The sequence below is a fragment of the Microcaecilia unicolor genome, unplaced genomic scaffold (assembly GCF_901765095.1).
Source record: "Microcaecilia unicolor unplaced genomic scaffold, aMicUni1.1, whole genome shotgun sequence".
Taxonomy (NCBI): Eukaryota; Metazoa; Chordata; class Amphibia; order Gymnophiona; family Siphonopidae; genus Microcaecilia; species Microcaecilia unicolor.
In genome coordinates, this window is record NW_021963017.1 from 323,892 (window position 1) to 348,593 (window position 24,702).

Sequence of the window (24,702 nt, forward strand, 5' to 3'; positions counted from 1 at the left end):
ATAAAAACCATTCTTACAAAAAGAATTCTGCATTTGTCTGAGAGGTCATAAGAAATCCCCATTGTAAATGAAGAAAAAAGACACAAACTCTGTTTATTTTCTAAATTAAAGAGCTGATCTGCTATTGGGAGAAAAAATAAGATTCAGATTATTCAGGTGTTTGTTTTTTTCACTGTTTTTTTTTTCTCAGATTGCCACACCCACGATGGGTAACACTGACTTGTGGAAACCTTTGCGCTCTTTGAGTTTGTTAGCACCTTCCGACCGTCTGCGCAACATTCTGCTAATATCTGATGGCCACATTCAGAATGAGAGCCTTACTTTCCAAATTATAAAGAAGAGTATCAAGCACACAAGGTTATTTGCCTGTGGTGTTGGGTAGGTACAAAGTAAATCTTCTCTTTCTGAGTAAAGGATCATGGATTTGATATACTGCCTTTGTGGTACAGTCAGTGGTTTACATTTATTATAAAACAATGACAGTGGCTCCCTTAACTGTATATGTTCACTGTGGGACCTCAGATAGTATCCACTTATATTATAAATCAGCTCCCACTATCTTCTGTCAGTGTCAGTTCAAACAATCATTAATCAATATATTTCTCTTGGTGACCTCAGCTGTGCACATTACCAGTTTTACTGAATGGCAATGGGTTCTGCCCACCTTTCTTCATTGGTTCACACTATTAATGCATTTATTTTTTATCATTATTATTAACATTTAATTTTTGTAGTCAAATGCTCATCTTATATAGATATATCGGACCCAGGGGTTGATGTTACTGTCCGACATGCATGTTTCACCCTTGTCAGGGCTGTTTCAAGGACTACCCCCTATGAAAAATACATAAAGATTAACTTCAACGGTATAGTGACAGAGATATAAAGTTAATTTCTCATACCACCCCACCGCTATATACCGCTAAACGGTAGAGGGGATGTATATAGCGGTGGGGTGGTATGAGAAATTAACTTTGTATCTCTGTCACTATACTGTTGAAGTTAATCTTTAAGTATTTTTCGTAGGGGGTAGTCCTTGAAACAGCCCTGACAAGGGCGAAACATGCATGTCGGACAGTAACATCAACCCCTGGGTCCGATATATCTATATAAGATGAGTATTTGACTACAAAAATTAAATGTTACCTAGAGCCCTCTTATATAAGAGTAGACGGGAGGGAGGGTTGGGGATGCCCAACCTTCAATGGTATTATTGTGCAGCACAGTCTAGGGCGGCAGTAGATTGGTTTCGACGAGAGGACCACAAGCTGTGGGTTGACATTGAACAAAATCTGGTGGGTTCTCGTAAGTTGGGACATCTAATGTGGATCGCAGGTAATGATAGGGGTCGGGTGGATAAATTTCCACCTACAGTACAAGCTACTTTTCACTACTGGGACCTCCTGTTTCCCCAGCAGCAACCTTTGGTGTCAGGACTAGCCCCGATAGTGGATAACCCTCTGTTTGCCCCGGGTATAGGAAACACTACATTCTGTAAATGGGCGGAGGCGGGTTTGGACATGTTGGGTCAATTACATGTGGGGGAGACTATTGTACCCTTCGAGACTCTTGTGACTGACTTCGGTCTTTCACGGGGGGATCGATACGCCCACTTGCAACTACAACACTTTTTGAAAGGGAAGGCGTATATGGGATGCCTGAAATGGGATACTCACCCGTTGGAGGAGGTATGTGTAGACCCCAAGGGCACGAAAGGATTGATTTCCAAACTGTACACTTACTTAGTGAAAGGCTCCAAAACATCCCTATTGCATAGAAAACGGTGGGAACAGGAGCTACAGTTCTCGTTACCGGAGACGGGTTGGCTGACCTTAGAGAGGAGTCTGTTGCGGGTCTCTCGTGCAGTGGACATGCAGGAGAATGCTGTAAAGGTATTCTGTAGATGGTACCTGACCCCGGTTAGATTACACCATATGTTTCCGCAGGTTTCAAAGGGCTGCTGGAGGAATTGTGGGGGGGAGGGGACTATGGGTCACATATGGTGGCTATGTCCTAAGGCACAGGCCTATTGGAGGGGTGTGCACTCTCGACTTCAAGTATGGCTCGGCAGTTCTGTGCGGTGGCATCCTTTGATCTTCCTATTAGGACAGAGACCTGAGGGCATTACATCTGATCAGTGTGGATTGGTAAGACAGTCCTTGGTGGCGGCCCGAGTCCACTTGGCCTGAAATTGGAAAAGACCACAGGTACCCTCAATGAGTGGTTGGCTTACTAAAGTGAGTTACATATGTGAAATGGAGAGACTGACTGCAGCGAAAGGGAGAAATTTGCCAAAATGGCAAAAGATATGGACTCCTTTTGAAAGCACACAAAGGGAACTGGATAACAAATGTAATTTTAGCAGTCTTTACTGATAAGGATGGGAAGACGGGGTGGGGGGGAGGGTAGAGGGGGGGGAGGGTCAAGGCAGGTGAAGGGAGGGAGGATCTGTTGTATAAAATTAAAAATGATAGAAGTAACATAAGCTACTGTTAAAGCATTGTGTTGGTGATGGTGCATTTCTTTACTAGATACCCAATGTTAGATTCATATTGTGTTAAGAAAGTGTAAGGTCTCTCATTGAGTTTGGACTGGTTATCCTATGCAATGATCAATAAAATCTTCTAAATATTAAAAAAAAAAAATTAAATGTTAATAATGTTAAAAAATAAATGCATTAATAGTGTGAACCAATGAAGAAAAGTGTGCAGAACCCATTGCCATTCAGTAAAATTGGTAATGTGCAAAGCTGAGGTCACCAAGAGAAATATATTGGTTAATGATTGTTTGAACTGACACTGACAGAAGATAGTGGGAGCCGATTTATAATATAAGTGGTTACCTTTATTATATGCAGGTACTTTCTCTGTCTCTACTGGGCTGACAATCTTAGTTTGTGTACCTGGGGCAAGGGAAGGTTAAGTGACTTATCCAGGATCACAAGGAGCTGCAGTAGGAATTGAACCCATTTCTCCAGGTTCTCAGCTCACTGCTCTAACCATTAGGCCAGTCCTCCACTCTGTTTACAAGCTGTTAAATAAACCAGAGGGGGATAAATGTTGAGAGTCAGAATAGAAGAGAAAGAAGAAACAATTTAGGAGAGTGAGACAGTTTTGGTGGGCAACAGGAAGAAGGCTGAGAGACACCCAGATAAGAGGAGAGATAAAAATGGGTATGGGAAGAGACTGCTTTTGGAGAAGTGAAGGGTGAAAGGGAAAAATATTAGTGAGGATTTGGTGAGACAGAGCATGAGAAAGAAGCGAGATGTTTTTGCAGATCAGGAATTAATGGGAAGAGAAACATATTATGTTGTGAAGTGAAGGAGGAGAAACAGGCAGGAGAAAGTCAATTGTAAAAGACTGGGAGAGAGAATAGGAGACAAGTTGATGAAGAAGGGAAATGGTGGAAAAAAAGAGACTGAGGAGTAAAGTAACTAAGAACAAGAAATTGAAGAGAAAAACTTATCCAGTGGAAAAGAAGGCTACTCGGGAAAGAGACGATAAAAGCATATGAGACCTTGTGAGATACTCTTATACTGATTGATAGAAAGACTAGCTGAAGAGTGACAGACAAGGGACATACAATATTTGAGCCTACACAAAGAAATATAGGGACTGAGATTCAAAGTGTTAAACAAAACCAGAGAGGCTCCTGCCCAGTTAAACCATTCTGAATGGGCTGGGAGGGGATATTCAGCAGCACTTAACTGGACAGTGCTGCTGAATATCAACTCCTCTGACTGTCTAGTTAGTGCCAAGCGAGGTCTGAGGTCAGAGCTGGGATTTAATTGCTAACCAGGTAAGTAAGCAGCTAAAATTAGGGCAGCAAAAAACTATTTAACTTGCCTTCTCAGCCATCCAGATGCTGATGCTTGGGTTATACATGCCTACTAAAAGATGGAGACAGAAACAAACATGGGCGCTAGAGGCCAGTAGTGCCATACTAGTGCCTGTGTTTGTGCCTGCCCGATGATCAGAGCCGGTGAGCATGTGTAATAATGCGATTGCCAGCTCTGAACGCTAATTGCATGCAAATGCATGTAAACAAGAGTCTCCCGCATTCATTCATCCCTCCTGATCAGCGGGCAACGTGCCAAACAAGGGCACTGCTACCGCTGCAAACCTTATGCCAGCTAGGACCTGGCGTTAAGGTTTGCTAGCGAGGGAGACCCACTGAAGAGGTTTGACAGGTCTGGGATTTTCTCCTGGACCTGTTAAACCTAAGCCTGCCCCCCCCCCTCCCAAACACAATATCTGGAGGGCCGGTTGACCTCCAGGTCCCCCACCCCCAAAGCACAAAAAAACCCTGGTGGTCCAGTGGGACCACTAGCTTCCCCCCACCCCACCGCAGAACAAAAACACCCTGGTGGTCCAGTGGGACTGATAGCTTCCCCCCTCCCTCCCCCCCACCAAACAAAAATGCCCTGGTGGTCCAGTGGGACCGCTATCTATCAGCCCTCCTTTACCCCCAGCAGCCTTACCTCATGGTCGTGATAGTGGGAGGAGGGAGGGACTAGCATTCCCTCCCTCCTCTTCAGGGGCTTTCCCAAAATGGCAGCGTCCCACCCTGCCTGGTGCATCCTGGGGTGTGTCGGGTGGTGCATAACCCAAAGATACCAGTTTGGGCGGGGAGCATGCAGCACGGGTGAAAGATGCATCATATCTCTGGGATCCCAGAGGCGCACCAGTTGAAAAATGCTGATTTAGCAGTTTGTGGAACTGCTTAAGGTTCTGTTTTGTCTTTATTTTTCAAGAGCATTCTAACTGTTGGACTCGTGTGGCAGGTGTTAAACCAAAACACGGCCCTTGTCAGGTCTTTAAGAATAAAGGACTCTGATTTGTCACAGTCTTGAAGGCCCAGCTGTGCTTTTTTTCTTTTGTTGCCTGTGTTTGTGTACTTTTGAACCCTCTCTTTTGTCACCGAGTTTCTATACTATTGTAACTCTGTCTTGGCATTCCTTAGCAGCTTATATTGAGACTATGGTTGATTCAACATACTGCTGCTTATATTGGTCATTTAGGAAGATTTGATAATGTGTCTCTTATATAGTGTGAATTTCACTGCCCTTCAATTTAAATTGTTAACTCTGGTTTTGACACTTAGGCAGGGTCAGTGTCTTGAGTGTGATAAAATCATTAGCTGTTCCTTATATTTCTTATACACTGAACATGCGGAACTGTTGATCCATCATCTGTTCGTGATTTGCGGTTGGATGGCTATCATAAGAGAACATTTTCTGTATTGCCTGCTATTTTTATGTAGTGAGCTTCCATTGTCTATGCTGTTGGAGAGGAACAATCTTAGTTTTAGGAAATTGTTGAAAGCTTATTTTTTGAGTTGCTTTTCACTGGATAAATGCATAATGTATTTTATTTATTTGATGTGGCCATTCATTTTTGGATTGTTGTATGGTTTATGGCATGTGTATATGATTGTTGGTTGGGGGAATTGTGTAGATAGAGAGAATGAGTATTATTGTAATGATTATTTATCTCTACTGTGATTTTTATTTGATATAATCAACAGTATGAAAGCTTGTTTAAATAAATAAATGAAATGATATAATGTTAATGTGAATTACCCACATATCATTTACCCTCTTATACTTGGGGCCTACTATTAAGCACCAAGTGCGCACCTGGTTTATCAAAGACTAGCACTAATGCATGTCAGAGGCACCACTAATTGGCATTTATGTGATGTATTCCCGCTTATGTGGAAACAGGAAGTTGCATCAGAAGGAAGGCTGTGGGGCCAACATGAGCAGTGTATTAGTTGCTGCTCGCTGCAGGTGAAAATCTGCTATTTAAAAGGTATGCGGGGGAGGGGGCATGTTTGAGAGACCGTATGGTATGCAGGTGAGAGATGGAGAGACCAAATCACTTGTGGGACAGGGCGGAGTTCTTCTGCCCACCCATCTTGGGCCCAAACTCACCCAAAATTGGATGTCTGGCTACGCCCATGGCGTTTTTGTATAGCCCTGTTTGATTTATGGGCACTTCATATTATCTGCTCATAAGACCGTGATTACTCTTTACTGATACCCTTCCATTCACATATAATTTAGCTTTTCGCTCTTTCCTGTGTGTTATTTTGGGCGGATTTTGTGCAGATAGTATACATGGAAAATGTTTGACAGATATCCAAATTATAATCATTTGTAAATTAATGTTAAAATTTGATCAGTCCCACAGCAAATCGGCATATGCTCAGATCTTTGGCGCAGTATGGAGCTGGAGCATTTGAATATTTTGAAACAAAATCTAAGTATAACTGGAAGGATAAAGTAAGTGAGATATATTACTTTTGCTTTTTCTATAGCATTGATATCCTTAACCACAACTTGCATGATTTCTTAGGGGATAATTTTATAAGGCATTTTCCACTTCAAAAGTGTGTGTAAAATGTAGAAAATGACTCTCGTGAAATTGTGTGGGTACCTATGCGTTTACAAGTGTGCAAGCCAATAAGAGCAGACATACTTTTATGCAATTTGCGCATAGATGTTCACAGAGGTAGCGCTGTGGAACTGGGAGTTAAGAGGTATGTGCAGCTGAATAAGTGGTGCAGTGGTTAGAACACAGAATTTATAAGATACGTGTGTAACCGCAGAGAGTACAAGCACATAGTTGCACCTCAGAGCAAGTATTACTTTGTGCCTGAGTATTTGTGTACTCTTGGGAATGAATCCAGGAGCTTATTTCAGTGGCGTAGCTACGGGTGAGCCTGGGTGGGCACAGGCCTAGCCATTCTTGCCTCAGGCCCATCGTTTAGTGGCCCATATGGCCCCCAAAGCACCTCAGTGGTGGCATCTCACGCTCCTCTCTCCCTCTTCTCCGTTCATAGCACGGTATCCCTCTCTGAAACCCCCATCCCCACCCCACCATCCCTCCAGGCCTATCTCAGAGCCGTCACTGGTGGCGATTCCTATAGGCAGCCTGCGTTGGCCCTGCAGGCTTCCCTCTACCGTGTCCCACCCTCGACGATGTCACTTCCTGTTTTTTTCACTGGCGGGGACACGGTAGAGGGAAGTCTGCAAGGCTAGCGCAGGTTGCCAGTAGGAATCGCCGCTGGTGACAGCTCTGAGATAGACCCCCGTGGGAGGATTCAGAGAGAGATGGCGGGGAGGGGGGAAGGAGCAGATGCTGGATCTGGGACAGCGGAGAGGGAGAAAGATGAAGATATGTGAGTAGGGGCAGAGAGGATGGAAGGAAAGACAGAGGGAGAGATGGATGCAAGGGCAGAGGGGAAGGGTATGTATGTATAGGGGTGTGGGCGGGAAGGGCCCACCCAGGTTAACTCTGGGCCCACCCAAAATGAGAGGTCTGGCTACGCCCGTGGCTTATTTTATAAAGACATATCCATGTGTATTTTGGGGCTCTTTTACTAAAGTGAAGTAAGTTTTTTTTTTTTTTTTTTTTGAGGAGGGGGTTTGCACTTACCACACATTAACAGCCAAATTTAGTGCATGATAAGTGCACAGGCTTTGTCTGTGCAATAACTGTTGGGGCGTATCCAACATGCCTTCTGCAGTTTCTGCGTAGACACATTTTCTACTAAGCCTTAACATCAAGTGTGATCAGCAAAGATGCACCTAATGCCACCTCTTGCGGAGACATTAAGTTCACCAGTGCTAACTGCACATTTGACAGCTTTGCTACTCACTATGCGCATGCACTCCTACCAGCAGAGGGAGACTGAGAACACTAAACGTCTTATACAAGTAGCCTGTGTAGACCTTCTATTAACCAGTATTTTCTCAGTCTCAGGAAAGGGTAGATGTGTGCAGCCTGTGCAGTGTACTCAGTCTGGTAGGCCCGTTTGGGGTTTCTAGGTTGGGTTGTAAATGTTAGAGAACCCACACTTGGATCTCTATTACAGGGTGTAAGTCCTAAGGGGCTTCTTATTCCCTGTGGGGTGTCACACCCGGGTGGCCGGGTCCCTCCCCCTGTGCTCTTCCTCTGGAGGACTGCTTGACCTCGGCTACAGACCTCGTTCTGTACCCTTAAGACATTTAGGCATCAGCAACGAGGTTTAAAAAAAAAAAAAAAAATAAACGTTTTTAAAAGGCGGCTATTTTGGCCGTTCTTGTGGCAGTCCAGAGATAAAACGTCTTCAAGGGCGTTCTTGCCTTAGGCGGTTTTGCCTATTAGTCTGTCAGAGCACAAAGCAACTGTTTGGTTTTATTGTGTTCGCGGCCATTATGTCTAAGCCGGCGAGGTGTCGGTTTTGCGCGAAGCGCAGCGTTGAAGTGAAAGGTGATCTTATATTTAATGTTAATTTCCAATCAAATTACTTAAAAAAGGAGAAAAAAGACTCGTATGTCCCAGCTTGGCAGCATGTAATACATTCTTCTCCGAGGACAAGCAGGCTGCTTGTTCTCACTGATGGGTGACGTCCACGGCAGCCCCTCCAATTGGAAACTTCACTAGCAAAGGCCTTTGCTAGTCCTTGCGCGCCCATGCGTACCGCGCATGCGCGGCCGTCTTCCCGCCCGAACCGGCTCGTGTTCGTCAGTCTTCTTTTGTCCGCGCTCGGGACGGTCGTGTTTTGCGCCGTTTCGTGCCCCTCAAAGTTGACCTTCGCGTGTCTTCGCGATTTCGTTTAAAAAAAAAAAAAAAAAAAAGAGAAGACCTCGGTCTTGTCCCTTCCCGTGTGTCCAGTTTGTTTCCCCGACCTAAGTTTCCTTTCGCTTTCGGGGTAGGCCTTTTTTGGAGCCTCAGTACGGGTTTTTTCTCTCCCTATTTTTGGTGCCCTTAGTCGCCATTACGAATTTTGATTTCGCCGGCGTGATTTTTCCGCCCATGTCCGAAGTCTCCCAGCGGCTTCAAGAAGTGCACCCAGTGCGCCCGGGTAATCTCGCTCACTGATAGGCACGCGTCGTGTCTTCAGTGTCTGGGGGCTGGGCACCGCCCGCAGGCCTGTAGTCTTTGCGCTCTTTTACAGAAGAGGACTCAGGTTGCGAGATTGGCCCAGTGGAACGTGTTGTTCTCGGGCTCTTCGTCGACAACAGCACCGGAGTCATCGAGTGCATCGATGTCGGCAGCATCAAGACCTTCGACCTCGGCATCGACTGCATCAAGGTATCGACCCTCTGCATCGTCGGTACCGAAATGTCGGTGTCGGTGGTACCGGGACCTCCACTGTTGCTGATGTCGTCGGACGGTGGTGCTTCGACTGGAGTGCAGGTGAGGGCTGTCCATTCCCCTGCTGGTGGCGGTGAGCCTTCGGGTGGGTCTCCCCCTACCCTGAGGGCTCCTGCGGTACAGCCCCCCCCCCGAGACCGACCTTCTTCAGCCTCGGCCCCGAGGAAGAGACGGCTGGATTCTACGTCCTCCTCGTCGGTACCGAGAAGCTCCAGTGACATGCTTCGTTTGAAAAAATCAAAGAAGCATCGACACCGGTCTCCTTCCCGCATCGGTACCGAGAGCTCTGGGTCGCCGAGGGAGTCGGCACCCAGTAGGCATCGGCACCGGGAGGACCGCTCACCCTCTGTTCAGGAGGTGTCGATGCACTCCACCTTGGACAGCCCGGAACAGCCTCCACGCCCGGAACAGACTCTGACCTCGACGCCTGCATCGGCTTCCATGTCTTTCTCCACAGCCGCTCTGTACGAGAGTCTCCGGGCCGTTCTCCCGGAGATCCTGGGAGAGCTGTTGCGCCCTTCCCCTCCGGTACCGGGGGTGCTTGCGCCTCCGGTACCGTTGAGTGAGGCGCCAGCTGGCCCCTTGCCCGGGGTGAGGTCTCCGACATCAGTGCCGCTTGCGGTACCGACTGCGGCCGCCTCCCAGGAAGGCTCCCCGACGACGTCGGCGGAGGGAGCTTCGCCGGTGCTGGCGAGGGAGTCTACCTCTCGACGCTCCCACCGTGGCCGTGTTTCCACGGAGTCGAGTCGGGCACGGCTTCAGACACAGGTTCATGAACTTGTGTCTGATACCGATGGTGAGGCCTCGTGGGAGGAGGAGGAGGACATCAGATATTTCTCTGACGAGGAGTCTGATGGCCTTCCTTCTGATCCCACTCCCTCCCCTGAAAGGCACCTTTCTCCTCCCGAGAGTCTGTCTTTTGCGGCCTTTGTCCGGGAGATGTCTACGAACATCCCCTTCCTGGTGATTGTGGAGGATGAGCCCAGTGCTGAAATGTTTGAGCTCTTGGACTATCCTTCTCCACCTAAGGAAGCGTCCACAGTACCCATGCATCATGTCCTAAAAAAGACATTGCTGGCGAACTGGACCAAGCCTTTAACTAATCCCCACATTCCCAAGAAGATCGAGTCCCAGTACCGGATCCATGGGGACCCAGAGCTGATGCGCACTCAGTTGCCTCACGACTCTGGTGTGGTGGATCTGGCCCTAAAGAAGGCTAAGAGTTCTAGGGAGCATGCTTCGGCGCCCCCGGGCAAGGACTCTAGAACCTTAGACTCCTTTGGGAGGAAGGCCTACCATTCTTCTATGCTCGTGGCCAAAATTCAGTCTTACCAGTTCTACACGAGCATCCATATGCGGAACAATGTGCGACAGTTGGCGGGCTTGGTGGACAAGCTCCCTCCTGAGCAAGCCAAGCCATTTCAGGAGGTGGTCAGGCAGCTGAAGGCGTGCAGAAAATTCCTGGCCAGAGGGGTATATGATACCTTTGATGTTGCGTCCAGGGCCGCTGCTCAAGGTGTGGTGATGTGCAGACTCTCATGGCTGCGTGCCTCCGACCTGGAGAATAGGATCCAGCAGCGGATTGCGGACTCCCCTTGCCGAGCGGACAACATTTTTGGAGAGAAAGTCGAACAGGTGGTAGAGCAGCTCCACCAGCGGGATACCGCTTTCGACAAATTCTCCCGCCGGCAGCCTTCAGCATCTACCTCTTCAGGTAGACGTTTTTATGGGGGAAGGAAGACTGTTCCCTACTCTTCTGGTAAGCGTAGGTACAATCCTCCTTCTCGACAGCCTGCGGCCCAGTCTAAGCCCCAGCGCGCTCGCTCTCGTCAGCAGCATGCGCCTCAGCAAGGCCCCGCGGCTCCCCAGCAAAAGCAGGGGACGAGCTTTTGACTGGCTCCACAGAGCATAGCCGACATCAACGTATCAGTGCCGGGCGATCTGCCGGTCGGGGGGAGGTTGAAAGTTTTTCACCAAAGGTGGCCTCTCATAACCTCCGACCGTTGGGTTCTTCAAATAGTCCGGCAAGGATACACCCTCAATTTGGCCTCGAAACCTCCAAATTGCCCACCGTGAGCTCAATCCTACAGCTTCCAGCACAAGCAGGTACTTGCAGAGGAACTCTCCGCCCTTCTCAGCGCCAATGCGGTCGAGCCTGTGCCATCTGGGCAAGAAGGGCTGGGATTCTATTCCAGGTACTTCCTTGTGGAAAAGAAAACGGGGGGATGCGTCCCATCCTAGACCTAAGGGCCCTGAACAAATATCTGGTCAAGGAAAAGTTCAGGATGCTTTCCCTGGGCACCCTTCTTCCCATGATTCAGGAAAACGACTGGCTATGCTCTCTGGACTTGAAGGACGCCTACACGCACATCCCAATACTGCTAGCTCACAGGCAGTATCTGCAATTTCAGCTGGGCACACGTCACTTCCAGTACTGTGTGCTACCCTTTGGGCTCGCCTCTGCGCCCAGAGTGTTCACGAAGTGCCTGGCTGTAGTAGCAGCGGCGCTTCGCAGGCTGGGAGTACACGTGTTCCCCTATCTCGACGATTGGCTGGTGAAGAACACATCCGAGGCAGGAGCTCTACAGTCCATGCAGATGACTATTCGCCTCCTGGAGCTACTGGGGTTTGTGATAAATTATCCAAAGTCCCATATTCTCCCAGTACAGAGACTGGAATTCATAGGAGCTCTGCTGGATTCTCGGATGGCTCGTGCCTGTCTCCCAGAGGCGAGAGCCAACAACTTGTTGTCCCTCGTCTCTCGGGTGCGAGCGTCCCAGCAGATCACAGCTCGGCAGATGTTGAGATTGTTGGGCCACATGGCCTCCACAGTTCATGTGACTCCCATGGCCCGCCTTCACATGCGATCTGCTCAATGGACCCTAGCTTCCCAGTGGTTTCAGGCTGCTGGGGATCTAGAAGACGTGATCCACCTGTCCACGAGTTTTCTCAAATCCCTGTATTGGTGGACGATTTGGTCCAATTTGACTCTGGGACGTCCTTTCCAAATTCTTCAACCACAAAAAGTGCTGACTACGGATGCGTCTCTCCTGGGGTGGGGAGCTCATGTCGATGGGCTTCACACCCAGGGAAGCTGGTCCCTCCAGGAACGCGATCTGCAGATCAATCTCCTGGAGTTACGAGCGGTCTGGAACGCTCTGAAGGCTTTCAGAGATCGGCTGTCCCACCAAATTATCCAAATTCAGACAGACAACCAGGTTGCCATGTATTACATCAACAAGCAGGGGGGCACCGGATCTCGCCCCCTGTGTCAGGAAGCCGTCAGCATGTGGCTCTGGGCTCGTCGTCACGGCATGGTGCTCCAAGCCACATATCTGGTACGCATAAACAACAGTCTGGCCGACAGGTTGAGCAGGATCATGCAACCTCACGAGTGGTCACTCAACTCCAGAGTAGTGCGCCAGATCTTCCAGGTGTGGGGCACCCCCTTGGTAGATCTCTCTGCATCTCGAGCCAACCACAAAGTCCCTCAGTTCTGTTCCAGACTTCAGGCCCACTGCAGACTGGCATCGGATGCCTTCCTCCTGGACTGGGGGGAAGGTCTGCTGTATGCTTATCCTCCCATACCTCTGGTGGGGAAGACTTTGTTGAAACTCAAGCAAGACCGGGGCACCATGATTCTGATTGCTCCTTTTTGGCCGCGTCAGATCTGGTTCCCTCTTCTTCTGGAGTTGTCCTCCGAAGAACCGTGGAGATTGGAGTGTTTTCCGACCCTCATCACACAGGATGAGGGGGCGCTTCTGCATCCCAACCTCCGGTCCCTGGCTCTCATGGCCTGGATGTTGAGAGCATAGACTTTGCCTCTTTGGGTCTGTCAGAGGGTGTCTCCCGTATCTTGCTTGCTTCCAGGAAAGATTCCACTAAGAGGAGTTGCTTCTTTTTATGGAGGAGGTTTGCCGTCTGGTGTGACAGCAAGGCCCTAGATCCTCGCTCTTGTCCTACACAGACCCTGCTTGAATACCTTCTGCACTTGTCTGAGTCTGGTCTCAAGACCAACTCTGTAAGGGTTCACCTTAGTGCAATCAGTGCATACCATTACCGTGTGGAAGGTAAGCCGATCTCAGGACAGCCTTTAGTTGTTCGCTTCATGAGAGGTTTGCTTTTGTCAAAGCCCCCCGTCAAGCCTCCTACAGTGTCATGGGATCTCAATGTCGTTCTCACCCAGCTGATGAAACCTCCTTTGAGCCACTGAACTCCTGCCATCTGAAGTACTTGACCTGGAAGGTCATTTTCTTGGTGGCAGTTACTTCAGCTCGTAGAGTCAGTGAGCTTCAGGCCCTGTAGCCCAGGCCCCTTACACCAAATTTCATCATAACAGAGTAGTCCTCCGCACTCACCCTAAGTTTTTGCCGAAGGTAGTGTCGGAGTTCCATTTGAACCAGTCAATTGTCTTGCCAACATTCTTTCCCCGTCCTCATTCCTGCCCTGCTGAACGTCAGCTGCACACATTGGACTGCAAAAGAGCATTGGCCTTCTATCTGGAGCGGACACAGCCCAACAGACAGTCCGCCCAATTGTTTGTTTCTTTCGATCCCAACAGGAGGGGAGTGGCTGTGGGGAAACGCACCATATCCAATTGGCTAGCAGATTGCATTTCCTTCACTTACGCCCAGGCTGGGCTGGCTCACAATGTCAGAGTAATGGCTGCGTCAGTGGCCCACTTGAAGTCAGCCACTATTGAAGAGATCTGCAAAGCTGCGACGTGGTCATCTGTCCACACATTCACATCTCATTACTGCCTGCAGCAGGATACCCGACGCGACAGTCGGTTCGGGCAGTCAGTGCTTCAGAATCTGTTCGGGGTTTAGAATCCAACTCCACCCCCCTAGTCCCATGTTTATTCTGTTCCAGGCTACACTCTCAGTTAGTTGGATAAATTGTTAGGTCAATCTCAGTTATGTCCTCGCCGTTGCGAGGCCCAATTGACCTTGTTTGTTGTTTTTGAGTGAGCCTGGGGGCTAGGGATACCCCATCAGTGAGAACAAGCAGCCTGCTTGTCCTCGGAGAAAGCGAATGCTACATACCTGTAGAAGGTATTCTCAGAGGACAGCAGGCTGATTGTTCTTACAAACCCGCCCGCCTCCCCTTTGGAGTTGTGTCTTCCCTTGTCTTTGTCTTGCTACATATGAGACTGACGAACACGAGCCGGTTCGGGCGGGAACACAGCCGCGCATGCGCGGTACGCATGGGCGCACGCGGACTAGCAAAGGCCTTTGCTAGTGAAGTTTCCGATTGGAGGGGCTGCCGTGGACGTCACCCATCAGTGAGAACAATCAGCCTGCTGTCCTCGGAGAATACCTTCTACAGGTATGTAGCATTCGCTTTTGTGCCAGCATTCAATGGACTCCAGCCTTATCGGTTTAGAAAAAAAAATCCTCCTTTCTAAAACATTTTATTATGATTTATTTTGGGGTATAGGGCACTTTAAAAATGTCTTTATCATGATGTATTCAAACATTAAAGAATATATTTAAGAGCACTTAGCTTTTGAGGTTGACACCCCAACCGGGCTCTCCGTTTCACTATTACTCAAGCTTCTTCAGGGTACTAAGTACTGTACGTTCTGAATAAACCTAAAAAGATGATATAAAATACATCAATGTTGATAATATATGTGAGAAATTGTGTTTTTTAGAAAGGAGTTTTTTTCTAGACCGATGATAAGACTGAAGTCCGTTGAATGCTGGCACAAACAATGTTATTACTTGCTGCCCAGCTGGGACATATGAGATCTTTTTCCTCCTTTTTTTTTTTTAAGTAGTTTGTTTGGAAATGAACATTAAATATAAGGTTTACAATCATCTACACTCTTCAGCTGTATAGATTGTTCACACGTTGGATATTTCGCTGAAGTATTTGCTTATTTAGAAGTTTGTACACTAATGGCAAAATTGTTGCATGAGAAAGGCACAGCGAAGGTAACAAGGTGGATGATGTCGATGAAACTACTACTGGACTCAAAAAAAGTTCACAGCAAGAGTTATTGATAAAGACTGGACTCGACACGATCGTTGTTTCGGCCGCTCTGGCCTGCTCAGGGGTCCCTGTCTATTGATGTTCAGTTAGTCCCTGAAGAGAAAATCTGAAATATTTAGTAAAGCCAAAGTACGCTCTGGTGAAGAAACTTCACTGTAGCACTTAAGTACGAGCGGCACTCTTCAGTGATTGTCATCATTGCTGCATGTCCATTAATGCAAAAAAAAAAAAAAAGGAAATCAGCCATTTTACTGCTGTGGTTAAAATGGCCTTAGCGTGAGGGGAAAACCTGTGTAAGGGTGCACTAAGGACAGTTTCTACTGCAGCTTAGTAAAATGACCCCCTAATGAAAGCCTCACAGTCAGCTATTAAAAAATAAGGGCCCTGTTTACTAAGCTGCGCTGTAGGCGCGCTATTTAGCGTGCACTAAAAATTAGCATGCGCTAGTGATAGAGACACCCATTATATTCCTATGGGTGTGTCTTATCATTAGTGTGAGCAAAGTTAGCGTACCTACAGGGCGGTTTAGTAAACAGGGTACTGAAAGGAGGGATTTGTCTTGAGAGCGGAGGTTACGGGTAGGAACGTAAGGGGAGATGAGGGTAGAGAGGTAAGGAGGGGCTGCAGATCGAGTGCATTTGTAGATTAGTAGGAGAAGCTTGAACTGTATTCGGTACCTGATCAGAAGCCAGTGAAGTGACTTGAGGAGAGGGGTGATATGAGTATATCGGTCCAGGCAGAAGATAAGACGTGCAGCCGAGTTCTGAACGGACTGAAGGGGGATAGATGGCTAAGTGGGAGGACTAATTCCTTTCCTTGACTTTCAGAGCTCCAAATACAGTCTTACTCTCCAAGAGTAAGCATAGATAGAGGAGGGAATTGTTTTAATATAGTGCTTTATTATGTGAAAACGAGCTGGCTACATTTATCTTTCTCAGGTAAGCGCCCAGGTTTCACGAATGGAATCCCCAGGATGCAGCTCCATTTCTGTGAAGTGGCAACAGTTTAATCCAAATGCTCCAAGAACCAATGCAAGCGCCTTTTCAAATACAGTCTCTGTTTCGCTGCGAGAGGGTTCTGTTTATGGCTTTATTCCTCATTGCACACAAGTAAGTGAACATCATAGGTTTTGTGATGTAAGACTTGTCAGAATAGAGGCTTTTATTTTTTAGCCTCCTGTCAACTAGAGAGTATTCACTTGGGGTCCCCTTTTACCAAGCTGCTGCAGAAGGGGGCAGACTCTGACATTAGTGCTTGTTTTACACACGCGCCAAGGCCCCCTTTACCGCAGCTGGTAAAAGGGAAGTGCCACCTTCTTGCAGGAAATGGCCGTTACGGCCATTGAGGTGGCGGTAAGGGCTCCCACGTTAACCCGGCGGTAACCGGACAGTGATTACCGCGGGTACACTCCGATGCTACAAAAATAAATTTTTGTAGAGCCGGAAATGATGGCACCTCTTAGGGGTGAGAAGTACCGCTGGGCTGCTGTGCTGTTGCCTGGCGATGCGAGCAGTAAGCCCACGTGTGGGCTTATCCACGCTTAGTAAAAGGAGCCCTTAGATCTTTGTCAATGGCTCCCATCTGGACATGATACAACTTCTACGTAATTTAAAAAGTAAATGGCTGCAGTTAAAGACAAGCATGGCTCATCTAGTCTGCCAGGAAGAAGACTATGGTAATACCTGCCACTTCATGCAGGTTATCCTTCTCTGTGCCTTTAACATAGTAGATGATGGCAGATAAAGACCTGAACAGTCCATCCAGTCTGCCGTACAAGATAAACTCATAGCATAAAATATAATGCGATACTACATATGCATACATGATTTTGATGCATACTTTATTTAGAGTTGTACCTGGTGCTCTGTGCCCCCATTTTTTGTTTATTTTATATGTATTATTGTGTTTATATTCTTTTTTTTAATGCTTGTATTATAAAATAAACTTGTCTATAAACTGCAGTGAACGTGTGAGGGGATATAGCGGTATATAAGAGAAACATTTCCATTGTTTATAGGGTTGTCCCTTAGCATGGAATTTTGGCAGGCGTCCTGAAAGGAAGGCAAGGATTAAGGCATGGGCAAACTAGGAGTGTCTCTAGGGCCCAAATGTTTAGGAGGGGGTTCTCACAGATGTTTAATTCAGTAGCTTCCAAGTCCAATTTTTGCCATGGTCAGTTGCTACCAGAGAGAAGAGTGTCCACCGAGATCTGTCTGTTCCAGTCCCCTGTGCGTTGCTCTCTATTTGCCACAAGTAAGCAAGCCACACTTGTTACCTCCTGTTTCCTCCTCTGCTAGTTTTCCTCTGCAGTCAGAGCCACATAGGGCCCTGTTTGTGGGAACTGGGCTAAATTCATTTCCTTAGGGTCCATTAGCGGATTAATCTTTCCTGCTTCCCTTCACAGCATGTCAGGTCATTGCTTTCTGTCCCATAGCTGGTACGCTGGAGTTGATCTCTGCTTCCTGGCTCCCAAGATCAGTTAATTAAGGAATAGGCATTTTTATAGTACATATCAACTAAGCTACTTGGGTTGACATTAAAATCTTGACAAAGTTCTGCAAACAGGTTGTTGAGTTTGCTTGTAGAACTGATGCATCCAGATCAGTCCAGGTTCATTCCAGGTAGACAGACCTCAGATAACATCATAGGATTTTAAGTCTTATTTGTAATAAACAGAAATAAAACAAAATAAAGAAAATAAAACAAAATGATACCTTTTTTATTGGACTAAATTAATACATTTTGATTAGCTTTCGAAGGGATAATTAGCCTGCCTTGGCAGTTTTCAGTTACCTCACATTCGATTACACAACCTGGAAGCCCTAGAGGGCATAGTTTCTTATTATACCGTTCTTATTTATAAGTTCTTATTATATAGGAATGCAAGGGTCTGAGCTAGGGCCACGCCTCTTCCCTAGAACTCCCCTCGGGTACAGCAGCCAAGCCAGAACTCCTTGGGAGGATCCTTGCTCAGGGCGGCTCCTGGAGACTTCTTCCCTCAGGGCTTCCTGATCCATTCTGCTCCAGGACATTTAACCACCTCCTGGCCTCAGCCCTGCCTCTCTGACTCTGCTTCTGACGTGGCAGGTTAGTGCCATCTGCCGTAAGGCGGCTTAACTACAACCTCGGTGAGGGAGTGTTCTCAGGGACACCTGCTGCTATATCGCTCACTCCCTCACAAGGAATGTACTATATATTCAGAATTTGCTCTTAGTATAGTAAGTTATTTAAAGTGACTGTAAAGGAGAAAACAGAGAGAGGACAAAATATGAAAGTAAAAACACACCTAACAAGCGTTTTCTTTTGAACTTGCAGGCCACTCTCAATGCTTTATTGATGACGAAGAACTGAGCACAATGGTGTCAACTACTGAATTACAGAAGACCACTGGAACAGTAAGATTCTTTTATTTGTTAAGAACATAAAATAATGCCAAGTTCCCTCGATCCCTGGCATTTTGTATTTGACAGCGGACAATCCGTTTCACAAGTACCTGGAAAATCTCAAATAATCAAATTGCTCTTAGCTCATTTCAAGAGCTAAGCAATGGTTTATCATTTTTTTGGACTTTTTCTACAGATTATCCAGACCTCTTTTAAATCCTGCCATGTTAGTTACCTTGATAATATACTTCAGCAGCAGAATCTGCAGCTTACTTATACACTGCATGAAAAAAGCTTCTTGTTTTGTTTTCTTGAAAAGGAAATAAAAAAACACCTACTTCACCCCAGTCATGATTTTATAAATCTCTCTTATATCCCCCTCATAGTTGTTTTCTTTTATAACTGAAGAGGCTTAATCTGTTAGCTTCCTTCATAAAGGAGGCTTCATCCTCTTCTCTCATTTTTGTCACTCTTCTCTAGTTCTGTAATATTCAATTTTGAACTAGAGTGACCGAAACTATACACAACACTGAAGATGTGGTCACATATTGATATTCTTAGTTTTTGTTCTCCATTTCTTTTCAAATAATCCCTAAAATTGTATTTTTTTTATTGGCAGTCGTGACTACAGGGCTGAGAATTTCAACTTATGTCCACAGTGACTCAAAGCTCTTTTCTTGTGTAGGATTCTAAGTCCGCTCATACACAGCGTTTATACCTGTAGTTGGGATTATTTTTCCCTTGTGCAAACATCAGATACTGGTGAAAGCGTCTTTTAGTTTGTTTTTTAATATTATTTCTTCATTTTATCATAGTCTCTTTTTGAAAATTAAATGCTACAGCAGCAGTTTTCTTTAGTTTCTTTGTTCTAATGATTAGGATCATTTTGATCACATTGAATGGTAATTTCATAAAAAGCTGCCTATCCAGCTTATTTTCGAAAGTGAAAGACGCCCATATTTCAACCAAATCAGTATAATCGGAAGCCGATTTTGGGCGTCCCCAACTGCAGTCTGTCACGGGAACGGACAAAGTTGATGGGGGCGTGTTGGAGGCGGGGTGAAGGTGGGACTGGGGCGTGTTTATCGGCGAGGAGAGATGGGCGCACTTGCCCGATAATGGAAAAAAGAAGGGCGCCAGAAGCGAGAATTTGGGTCACTTTTTCTGACTCTTTTTTCCCATGAACAAGTCCCCAAAAAGTGCCCCACATGCCCAGATGACACAGAGGGAATCGGGGATGACCTCCCCTGACTCCACCCCTGTGGTCATTAACCCCCTCCCACCAAAAAAAAAAAGAACTTTAAAACTTTTTTTTCCAGCCTGTATGCCAGCCTCAAATGTCATAAAAAGCTTCCTCCGCAGATCACTGAAGAACCATCTTTTCGAAAAGATTTATGGAAAGAACCAAACACATAAAGTCCACACTACTGTTCATTAATGCATCCATACATTCACCTCTGACTTCTCATTCCCGTATTATCACATCATTCATACCTTTTAATCACAGAAAGATATATACCATATGTCTTCATGCCTTTTTATCGCCCTCTAAGCTCCCATTGTTCCTTCCAAAGTTTTAATGTTTGTGTCCATTGTTTACATTCCTTAACGACACCTCAATTGTTTCGCATAACTATGCAAAATGTAATCCATAACCAATCTGTAACAAATTGTATTTCCAACATTAACTCATATTGTAAGCCACACTGAACCCGCAAAAAGGTGGGAAAATGTGGGATACAAATGCAATAAAATAAAAAAATAAAAAAAATACCCAGCTCCATGACAGCAGTATGTAGGTCCCTGGAGCAGTTGTTAGTGGGTGCAGTGGACTTCAGGCAGGGGACCCAGGCCCATCACCCCCTAACCTGTTACACTTGTGCTGGTAAATGGGAGCGCTCCAAACCTGCCCCCAAAACCCCACTGTACCCACATCGAGGTGAACCCTTCAGCCATAAGTGCTATGGTAATAGTGTAGAGTTCGGGGCAGTGGGTTTTGGGGGGGGGCTCAGCACCCAAGGGAAGGGAGCTATGGACTTGGGAGGTATTTTAATTTTTTTTTTAATTGTTACAAGTGCCCCCCTAGGGTGCCCGGTTGGTGTCCTGGCACGTGAGGGGGGACCAGTGCACTACGAATCCTGGCCCCTCCCACGACCAAATGCCTTGGATTTGTTCGTTTTTGAGCTGGGCACCTTCGGTTTCCATTATCGCTGAAAAACGATACCGCCCAGCTCAAATCCGCACAAATCCGATGCATTTGCTTGGCACAAACCGTATTATGGAAAAAAAAAGGTGGACGCCCATCTTTTTCGAAAATACGGTCTGTCCCGCCCCTTTCACGTACCCGTCCTCGGAGATAGACGCCCATGGAGATGGGCGTTCGTGGTTCGATTATGCCCCTCCACGTGTGATATGTTTATATTGTCAATATGTCAATATGTCAAGAGCATATTGAACAAGGCTGGACTTCCTAAGCATTTACATATTGAGATAAGTACTCTTGCCAAGCTTTAATGTATATGAAAATAGTGTCTCTTATGCATCTGCTTGTTGGGACTTGAAATTTATGAGAAATTTAGTTGTGAGTGGAGTTTTTTTTAAGACCCATGATTGATAAGGCTCCTCATTATACAAAAGGCTTGTCCTTTAAGAACGAGGAACAGCCGAATGACCTGAGTCTTTTTTCTCCACTTTTTTGTATTTTTACTAGAGTGTTCCCTCAAACACGTTGCATAATAGGTAGGATAGTGATAATATTATTGAAAAGTAGATCCTACTTATTCCCGAATTACTACAGGGTAAATGAAATCTCTCATTATTGTGTTATGTATTGCACATATGTAATATGTAAACTGCTTTGGTTGTACCACAGAAAGGCAGAATATCAAGAACCTCATAAATACAAACCATAATTCCACTCCCCAAAGAGATTGGGTATTTTATATTTTTTTGGTGTATTTTTTTTGTAATTTTTTATAAATGTATTGAAAATTTTTTTTCAAGTATACAACAAAAGGGCAAAATAACAATATACAGAACTAAAAAGATCCATCAGATACAGTACAAAAACTGTTATACTGCATAGCTAAAAGTGAGACGATATAGGGGATAGGTGATAGGTAAATCTAAAACATGATGACCTATGCACTAGTGCAGTTGTTAGCTGAACAGTAAGAGTCTAATGGTGCCGAAGACTGGAGAATGTGTGTTTTTATGGGATTAAAAAAAAATCTGGCTGATTATTCAAAGCAATTTAAGCAGACAGGAGAGGCTCCTGCCTGCTTAAATTGCCTGTTGCCACCTAACCAGGGGCTGAATATCGCCTCTGACCGGCCCCAGGAAAAGTAGGCAGGTCAGGAGTGGTACAGGGGTGGAGTTAGAGAGGAGCCCAGGGTTATGCGGATGTCGGCACCCGCATAGCTAAGAGAGCAAATTTAGGACACCTTAAAAGCTGTCTTAATTTGACTCACTTAGCAATGCAGGTGCTGGCACTTAATATTGGCAGGCACTGAATATTGGGTGGGGCCTGCTCAACTTGTTTTGTAGTGCTGCAGTCCCTCTCCTGGGACCCCCCAGAAAAATGAATATAGAGAGTTCTAAGATTAAGCTTCCACTGTTAGAAACTCGCCTGAGGAATGTTTGTTTATGTTGTTGTCTAAATGCTCTTAATTGTTTAGATGAAACCAAGAGATTTTATAAGAGGAATTTTTGAAAAGAAGATTTATACCTTTGAAGTAAGGTGAATAAAGAAATGACATTTTGCCTGAATTTAAGAGCATAGTCTTTTATTTGGTGTAGAGGAAACTTGTGGACAGATAGCAGCCTAGGATGAAAAGATGGAGGGCCTGCCATTACAGGGGGCAGGGTGAAGTGCAAACAGAGGTCCTCCTTCTGGACAGCACCCATGTTGACCCCAGTATGGGAAATCAGGGCCGCCGAGAGACTGAGCCAGGGCAGGGCCACCGCCCTTCCCCCCCCCCCCCCCCCCCCCAGGATCACCATCTCTGCCTCCATACCTTGGCTGGCTGGGCTCCTGGGCCCCGCCAGCAGGTGGCCTTCCTTTAGCGCTGCTTAATGCTCTGCCGCATTGCCTGCCCCTGCGGCTGCTTTTTTTTTTATCATGTTGAGCATGCTGGGTTTCAAAACTGAGCATGCGCAGCCTGATGGCCCAGCAGCCACTTGGCAGGCAGGCAGTGTGGCAGAGGAAAGAGCAACGCCTGCTGTGTCTGCTCCTTCGGGTCCTCCCCAGCCTCCAAGGGGGGCCCAGCTCCATAGTTTTCTCTCCTGCTCCTGTCGGACGCAATCACCCAGGTCCCGTCAGGAGCAGGGGAGAGAGAGAAAGGGAGACACTGGTGCCAGGCCCCCCTTGGAGGCCCAGGGATTTTGCTCCCCCTGCCCCACCTGTCAGTGGCCCTGTGGGAAATCATTGCCCAGACAACAGAGTGAACCTGCAAACAGACACCAGGGTGGCCCCTAGCTGTGATAGCTTACATAGATAGAGTGAAGTTGTTCCCAGAGGTGGGTTATGGTTAGCATTTACACACAGACCATAGTCTTTTACGCAGCTTAGTGGTTAACTCCCTTTGAGGGTTTGAGGGCGTACGATGTACTATAAAGCACAGTCTCCTTGTAAGTAGATATTTTGTTCTCCTACACACGGTGTTTATCATTTCAAAGAGATTGGGTATGGGTGGGATGGGTTGGGTCAGTGTGGAGGGAGAACGGGGTACATTATGTCAGCAGTGGTAGTGATGATTAGATGGGGGATCTTAGTTGCTCCAAGCTTGATGACTGTGTAAGTCAGTTCAATTGCATGTTTTTTGTATTGATCACTGATACTTTGCATCTTTTATTGTTGGTACAGTCTACTATGGGAGTTAGAGGATAGTTATCATGCGTATATAGTGGGATGGGGGGTGGGGATTTGATGACAGATTATTTTTTCCCTTTCCTTCTCTGTTGTATGTTCCTCATGTTTATCTTTGTATATGCATTTGATTGGATGTACTCTTTCATATGGTCATCAATAAAAAATTTTGAACCATACACACAGACTGAAAAAACAAAATACATGTGTATCCGTGTAGATTAAGTCAGAAAAATTATGTGTGCTAAAGGGCAAGTGTAAATGAAAGTGCATAAATTATCTGGAGTAGGTTTTCAAAGTGCGTACTTTGACTTTGAAAATTTACCGGTTCTTGCACAACAAAGGATATGTGTACTATTAATATGTTCACACAGTTATTAAATTATTCCTGAATACTATTTAAGGATTGCTCTTTATATTTGTATTTTATTCTAGCTACTTCACAAGCTTACAGCACGAGCAATAATTAAAGATTATGAGCATGGAATTCTTCATGAGAATGAGGCTGAACATGAGGTCTGTATAACATCTTCAGATTTTGTAAAATAAATCTCTGAAAGCACTGATTTTGGGAAAATGGAGTTCTATACCAATACAGTTACTGCTAAATAAGAACAAGTTAAATATGGAGTAATACTAATATTTTGGTGTCTTCAGATGCATGGACAGAGCCTTCATAATTTGCTGTGAAATAGATGCCTTTATGAAAGACAACCAGCAGTCATATAATATACAGTATTTTATATGTACAGTGTGGGTTCTATTTGCACCAAATACGTGGGACATTGAATATCTGGAACTAATTCTTTAGGTGCTGGCCACTAGAACCCACATAAAGAATTCTGGCCAGGTAACGATTATCCCCTCCCAAAACTTCAGAATCTTGCCCACCTATTTCCTGAAGAAAATCTAAGCCGGCGCTGGCCCCCTCTGAATATAATGGGTCCTGCCAGCGCAGCTTGAGCAGCAGAAGCCATGGGCTTTCTACTATCCTGAGAAGGATTGCAGGTTCCCTCTAAATACTTAATTACCCCAACCTTGTATCTGCTCATGACAGTTTTACACAGTCTGGCAGTAGCAAACTACATAATTAGAAAGAAACCCAATAGTCAGTAGATATAGCAAGATAGTTTATTAGCATCAGTATCTTACCCAAAGGCAGCACAAGGCAAATCCGGCAGCTCAGATATTCACATAGTGGAGCAGCACTTCACGACGGATGACATGTGCCTTCAAAGGTTACTGGCTTCTCTCTGGCACTGCTTAGTTAGCAGACCTTTTATACTTTTTTGATCCCATTGATCCCTAT

The 24,702-nt window shown here is 46.0% G+C and overlaps 1 protein-coding gene across 1 annotated transcript in view; it reads left to right on the forward strand.

Moving 5' to 3' along the window:
• The window catches only part of LOC115458756 (protein mono-ADP-ribosyltransferase PARP4-like), a gene marked incomplete at its 3' end in the record, with an annotated part of 153,292 nt that overhangs the window by 120,870 nt on the left and 7,720 nt on the right, over positions 1-24,702 (forward strand). The window contains 8 exon segments of the mRNA XM_030188568.1: positions 191-378; positions 6,187-6,286; positions 16,082-16,168; positions 16,170-16,218; positions 16,221-16,252; positions 18,459-18,468; positions 18,471-18,538; positions 23,829-23,909. Coding sequence (XP_030044428.1) covers positions 191-378; positions 6,187-6,286; positions 16,082-16,168; positions 16,170-16,218; positions 16,221-16,252; positions 18,459-18,468; positions 18,471-18,538; positions 23,829-23,909 — 615 coding nt within the window.